Source organism: Cynara cardunculus (assembly GCF_001531365.2).
Source record: "Cynara cardunculus var. scolymus isolate 2C chromosome LG 10, CcrdV1, whole genome shotgun sequence".
Classification (NCBI taxonomy): Eukaryota; Viridiplantae; Streptophyta; class Magnoliopsida; order Asterales; family Asteraceae; genus Cynara; species Cynara cardunculus.
The window spans coordinates 10,913,271-10,920,757 of record NC_037537.1 but is presented as its reverse complement, the minus strand read 5'-3'; the positions used below and the strand labels follow the sequence as shown (position 1 = coordinate 10,920,757).

Sequence of the window (7,487 nt, the reverse complement as noted above, 5' to 3'; positions counted from 1 at the left end):
AATGCTTGCGGTTTGAAAAATCTTAACCCAACCCAACCCAAACCAAAGTGCAACCCAACCCAACCCAACCCGTACGATTTGATCGGGTTGATACTTTAATAGATTAAAATATTCTTCTAACATTGAATATGTTATTTCTCTACTCATAATTTCTTTTTCATCATCAACCATTTGATACAACTTATACATACTTCTTACGTATATCACATTCAGTTAATTTTCTCAATTTACATATATATGTTCACAGTCATTGAACATATATACGAATGAATTATATAGAGATACGAATAGATTGAAAATATGTGTGATACATGCCAATGTAATTGTGTAATGTATATATCAATATAAATTCAACAATCATATTAAATCCAATAAATAAAAGGATATCGGGCATCGGGTTGGGTTGGGTTCAAATAGTAGTAATCCAATGTCAACTCAATATCTACGGTTTGACAATTTTATAACTCGATTAGACATCGGGTTGTTTCGGGTTGAGTTATTTCGAGTTGAGTTCGGTTTGGTTGATCGGGTTTTTGAATACCCCTATCTGTCCCATCTCTATCCCCGGTTTGAATCAAATGGGGATCCCCATCCCCGCCCCTAAGACCCGGTTTAACGGGGAATCCGTGTCCCCGACCGGGGCAGATGGGTCGGGTTTCTCTATGGATCGGAACCAATTCTCATACTTAATTCAAGAACATAAAAAAATATTTTCTTTTCCATTCAGTTTCTTCCATTTCAGAACATAAATAAAAAAATTATTTTAATTTTTTTTCTCTCTCCAACTTATACGAACACATGAAAGGTAGTTATAAAAGTTTTGGGGAGAACGGTGTGGATGAGTAGAAGTTTGGGTAGGAAAAAGGGTGGTTGTTGTAGATGGCGTAACTTAACACGCAATGAATTGTCTGAGTCTCACTTAGTCTCCTCTCCCATTTCCCACCATAACTACACACTGATTCAAGCTTTCTCCCCCAAAAACACCACTTCCTTCTCATATCGCAGGTAACTTTCCCTTTCTTCGACTCATGTTGTTGTAAGTTTGTGTTTTAATTTCGTAGCAATTGTGATTCCTCCAACTTCAAGTTTAGACTCAATTTTGTACCGGAGTAGTAAATGTTCCGTCAAGTGTTAGATCTGGTTCTTAATTGCATATAATAACTTCCTTTAAATTCATGATAGATTTTGTTCTTAATTGCATACAGTAACTTCGTTCTGTTAAGTGTTAGTTTGGTCTAGCATAATATATGTTTTTTTTAGTAAAAGATGTTTATAATTCATGACTATATTTTGGAATCAGATGTCCAAAAGTAATAAGCAACAAAAGAATAACCGATTGAAACTTGTTTTTTTCTGTATTCCGGGAGAAAAGATATTTGATTTTGGATAATGATTTCTGATTATTAAAATTGATATGGTTTTTGATGGGAATACACCCCAGACAATAGTCTTGCTGTGTTGAAATTCAATTTAGCTATCCAGTTTAATTTTCATAAGTTTTGAATTCGTATAAGTAGACCAACTTGACCCATAAGTCATAAGGAGATTAGTTATGGGTTTGGAATTGGGGCACAGTTTGATGCTGAACACACTTCACCTTCGCTTCTGACGGAAATAGAGCTCCCAAACAATATAAATATACCAATTCATACTTATTGGGTTCAATAAAAGATCTATTTATATGAGGTTTTGTGCCTTACATCTGTAGTTTAACATGTAATCTGTTTAATCCTTTGATTTGTTGATGTTCCATGTTTTCCTAACATGTAAACTATTGTTGATTTCAGAAACTTGTGGGTATGGAAATCCTGTCTGGTCATTCAGGGCCTTCTTGTCAACAAATAACTTTGACACAGAAGTTTCCTGAGAAAAGCTTAGGCTCATTCCCACCAAAGTTCTCAAGAAGAAGAAAACAGAAATTTGTTTGTGATTTAGTCAGATCAGAAGTATGGTCTTTGCAAAATTCTCTTCCATCTGCCTTTCACCTTAGCCATTATAATGGTACTCGTAGGTTTATGTCATTAGATGCTATTAAAGGGGTTGAGGGTGTTATCGATGTAGAAGAAAGCCTAGAAAATGTGAGCAAAAGGAAGGAATCAATACCTAAGGTTTTAGTACCAGGGTTGCCAGATGATTCAAAAGGCGATCTTAGTGCTCCAGTTAGCAGTGGTCAATGGGAGTGGAAACCTAAATTCAATATCCACTATGAAAGATCGGGGTCAAGAAACACCGGTTCGCCCCAGGTTCTTTTTCTTCCGGGCTTTGGTGTGGGATCCTTCCATTATGAAAAGCAGTTAAAGGATCTTGGTCGTGATTTTGGAGTATGGGCAATGGATTTTCTTGGTCAGGGTATGTCATTGCCAGGTGAGAATCCCACCCTTCAGCCTCAGAATGATGGTGAATCACAGATAGTTAATCCATTGTGGGGATTTGGTGATGAGACTGAACCTTGGGCAGATGACCTTGTTTATTCTATTGACTTATGGCAGGAGCAAGTACGATATTTTATAGAAGAGGTACACAGCAGGCATATATATATATATATATATATATATATATATATATATACATACATATATATATATATACATACATACATAGGGGCTTATTCAAGGGAGAACTGGGTTGTTTGTGGTAACTGTGAGAACTAATATTAACCACAAATCAATAGATAAATTAGGAAATTTATAGATTTGGTAATTTTAAATTAAAATCTTAATGCAAGAATATTTTTGGTATTTTAAAACTCTCCTCTCTCCGGCCACCGTTCTCCGGCCTCCGGCCACCGTCCTCCGGTGATACCACTGTGATACCTAAAAATATTGACTTTGTTAAACAAAAGATACATTGTGATACCTAATCATATATAAGATGCATAGTGATACCACTGTGTTACATCTTCGATCGACCACACAAACGACATCAATGTGATACCCAAGCATATATATGATGCATTGTGATACCATTGTAGTATCACCGGAGGACGGTGGCCGGAGAGAGAAGAGAGGAGGGAGGAAAGTTTTAAAATACCAAAAATATCCTTGCATTAATATTTTAATTCAAAATTGCTAAAATTATAAATTTCCTAATTTATCTATTGATTTGTGGTTAATATTGGTTCTCACAGTTACCACAAACTAATTAGTTTTCATTTGATTAGGCCCCTACATACATATATATATATATATACATACATATATATATATATATATATACATACATATATACATATATATATATATACATATAATATATATATATATATATACATATATATATATATATATATATTCTCTTCAGTTTAGTAAGATGTTACCTTTATATATTTGTATATGACAATTATGATACGACATTCTTCTCCTGCTAGTTTAGCATTATACACATCCTAATTGTTTTATTTTTCTTGTCAGCCTAGCATCATACACTTCCTAATTAGCATTATCCACTTCATTTGGTTTATACTTTCGAAGGAAACACACTGCACATCCATGGAGAACTAAAACTTTAGACCCTCCACCAGAGCTTTAGCATCTCTTACATTGTTATAGAGATAAATATACTGTCAAGACTCAAGAACCAGTCACCATCTACTTTGCTCATCCCAAACCACTTTGCCAACCGAAATTAATACCGTTACCATCCACATCAAGGGTAAATATAGAGCCTACATTTGGGGTCTGTTTGAGCCGTTTATGAGTGAAAGCAGTACTAGGAAGCTTCAAAGTCTAAGTAACATTAGTACTTACCATAGAATGAATTTTATAGTCATCCGTACAACCTCCCTCCAAAAATGAGTCCACATTTGAAAAAAAAATCGTCGCATAGCCAGATATACTAAAGTATAAGAGCAGGAGTCGGTCATCTAATCCAGTTCATTCGACTGCTAATCTAAGATATGCGACCATGAAGAGAGTAGAGACAAAAACGGAAATCAGTCTGATATTGTGCAGCAAAGTCAAAAAAGTAATTCCAGACTGCCAGTCAAATCAGTATTAAAACCGTGCAAAGGATTAGATTGAAAAACATAACACTCGGGGAATAGATGAATACTCTCCGTCATCAATATGAATTTTAAGTTGAAGTGGTTGAGTGTTTGCAATGCAGTAATATGCAATCTCTCTGTATATCCGGAATTGTTTCCAAATAGAAATGTTGAGCCATAACATTGAACTTACGCCAAATTAGCAACCTTTGACATCCATAGCCTCTCTTACGGTGATGAGAAACTGATGTAGGACATTTCGTTTAATATAGTTAGATGTAGCTTTGATATCTTCATATATGTAGCTCCGTTCTAATACTTAATTATTGATCACACCAAATAAGTGAATCTTTTATAAATCTAATTGCATAATTATGTTGCAGGTCATCAAGGAACCAGTTTATATTGTGGGGAATTCACTTGGGGGATATGTTGCACTTTACTTTGCATCATGTAACCCTCATTTAGTGAAGGGTGTCACACTACTCAATGCAACACCGTTTTGGGGATTCTTCCCAAACCCTGAAAGATCTCCAATACTGTCGCAGATGTTCCCGTCAGCTGGGGCATTTCCACTTCCTCCACGTGTCAGAAAAATCATGGAAGTTGTGTAAGTTATTATGCTTTATGATCAACAAGTTCCTAACTCCTTCTCTCCCGCCTCACTTAATGTTGTTTAGCCTCAAGTACATAAAAAATTAGCTTATAAAATTTCATGTTTCTATTTTGTATATATATAGTTGGGAGAAGATGAGGGATCCTAGAAGCATCCGGGAGATACTCAAGCAAGTTTATGCAGATCATTCTACAAATGTAGATAAGGTCTTCTCTCGTATACTTGAAATAACAGAACATCCAGCAGCGCTCGCATCATTTGCATCGATAATGTTGGCTCCTCAGGGAAAGATATCTTTTGGGGAGGCTTTATCCAGGTATGAGGCACATACTTTATTACTATTGCTCTGTATGTCCCATGATAAACATAAAATATCATATTCGGATGTCCATTTTTCAGCATTACCTAAACTTCGATTAAGAATGCAAATCTACCCTCATACTTGTGTAGTTACACAATGATCAAGTAAATGTGATATGTAGGTTCATGACATCATCTTCTTTAATTTCAGATCTTATCAAACTAATTCTCTATTCCCCCTCTCTTCCCTATTATATCATGTACAATGTAGAGACTTCCCTTTATATGTGCAAGCCTTATCAGCGGACAATGAGATTATGAGGGTGTTTCTTTCGGTAACTAAATAGTAGAAAATTTCTCTTTATTGTTGAGACGATTATCTGCGGGATTGCCCAACTTATTTTATTAAATTGTTCAATGGGTTTAATATAGCAAACCAAGCCCTTTTTGCGGGTTTGATAAGTTGCCATTACGGTATTACCTGCCTATAAAAGGCCGGGCTTGCCCATAGGCTAATGGAACTAAAAAGTCTTTTGCTTTTAAAGAAGAAAACATAATCTATGTAAAATCATAAGCTATTTAAAATCATTCAAAATACAGCATTTTCTTTTCAAAGTTAAAATAAGACGTCGACACTTGGTACATACGTTGTCTTAGGATAGCTAAAGGATAAAAAGTAGTTTCACAAAGTTTTTTTTTATATAAAAGAGTATTAATTAGGATAATAAATACAACATAGGCTTCTACTAAGAATTTATAAAAAAATATTACTTATAAAACTCAATTAATTATATATTTGTGAAAAGAAAATACAAACGGCCGGGGGGCTGTCTGAATTTATTTTTGCATAGTCCATGTCTGGCCATTAATCTTAACAAGCTCGTCCAAGGCCATCCATATTTTCAAGAATGGTTGTCCAAGCCTGTCTTTCCAGCAGCTTGGATCTAGCGGGTCATCCTGTCTGTGAACAGACAACTTCATTGTGCTCTGTGTTGATGTTACTAATTTTTATTTGTATCTTTGTAATTGTAGATGTAAAACTCATGACATACCCATATGCCTCATGTACGGAAAAGAAGACCCGTGGGTGAGACCTGTTTGGGGTCAACAGGTGAAGAGGCAGCTGCCTGAAGCTCCTTATTATCAAATAAGCCCTGCAGGCCATTGTCCTCATGATGAAGTTCCAGAGGTATGTAACACGAGTCTAAACATCCTATTATTTTTTGAGCAGTTTCTCGAAATTAGTTTCATTTGGCATCCTTCCGAATAAATGATAATTGAAGTTTGTGGCTTTACTTGTATTAACTGGCATCAAAATAGCATGCGAAGTCAAGGACCATATTGGTGCCAAAAAATGACGTTAGGCATTGATTGCTCTCTATTATTTCACTCACGAATCACCACCGGTAACATGCAGGTTGTTAGATATTGGTGCCAACCTAGTAAATTTGAATCATAATAAGAAATAATAGACGATAATAAAGTATACGAAAAAGACCGTGCATTTAATTAGCCTCTGCGTCTAATATGCTTTACTACCTCGGGTGCTTCTTGAAGAACCGGCAAAAAAAGATCACCCCAATCTGATCAAAACCTCATCAAAACCTCGTGGGTTAGAGTCACAGAAAACAGTCGTACCAAAATACAATTAGAAAAGGCTATGTTTTGCGAAGCAGATAAGGTGGCTCTTAGCTAAAAAGCTAGCTGATAAACTAAATAATATTGTACAATTACCTAAAAGGACAAGTTTTTTGGTTGTTTATGTAAAATACAATAGGCAATAATTGGAAAATGGTTGAAAAAAAGCCCATAAAGCTAAATGAAACACTACTTGAAGTAGGTTTTCAAAAAGCCTAAGTAATAAGCTAGTTTATGGCTTCCAAACGTTGTAGGTTGTGAATTATCTACTACGTGGGTGGATAAAGAACTTGGAATCAGAAGGTTTTGTTGCATTGCCGTTGCTTGATGATGAAAGTGGTCGGTATGACGTGGCTAAGGATTTGGAATACATGAGAGACGGAACAAAGAGATCGGTGAGGGTATTGTTGTATGGATCGGAGTTTTCGATGTGGAGCAAATTGAGTTCGTTGGTCAACACGCAATTAGAAAGCCTCACAATGAAGTTCAGGTGATGGGTTATTGTCTTCAAATATAAGTGCTGTGAAGTTTGAAATATTGTTCAAATATTAGCATTTGTGTAATAGATGTATATAAATTAAATTAAATTAATTAATTGTAGCTGATTAGAAAGACTCTTGGTTGGATAGGTAGCCAAGTTTATTGGATCCTATCACTCTCAAATTGGTTTTGAATTTTTATGATAATTGAAGATTGCAGTTTATGACGTTTTTCAAACATATATATATATATATATATATATATATATATATATATATATATAGGTGGAGGTTCAAACGAAAACCCATATGATTTATGAGAACGCACGAGAACAACCCAATAACCTCAAACTTTTTTAATTAATAAATTAACTTATATTAAACTAGAAGCGTACTCGCGCAATGCAGCGAGATACATCGTGTTTTTAATATTTCATTTTTATTCTTTATCTCAGTCGATGTTATAATATGG

The 7,487-nt window shown here is 35.1% G+C and overlaps 1 protein-coding gene across 1 annotated transcript; it reads left to right on the top strand.

The window, feature by feature from the left end:
• The first annotated feature begins 841 nt into the window (after window positions 1–841).
• Window positions 842–7,239, top strand: LOC112519043 (pheophytinase, chloroplastic). The gene is made up of 6 exons (XM_025126969.1): window positions 842–1,005; window positions 1,788–2,516; window positions 4,366–4,592; window positions 4,723–4,914; window positions 5,931–6,087; window positions 6,791–7,239. The coding sequence occupies exons 2-6, from the start codon at window positions 1,800–1,802 to the stop codon at window positions 7,028–7,030; spliced, it is 1,533 nt and encodes a 510-aa protein (XP_024982737.1). The 5' UTR covers window positions 842–1,005; window positions 1,788–1,799; the 3' UTR covers window positions 7,031–7,239.
• Window positions 7,240–7,487: the final 248 nt, after the last annotated feature.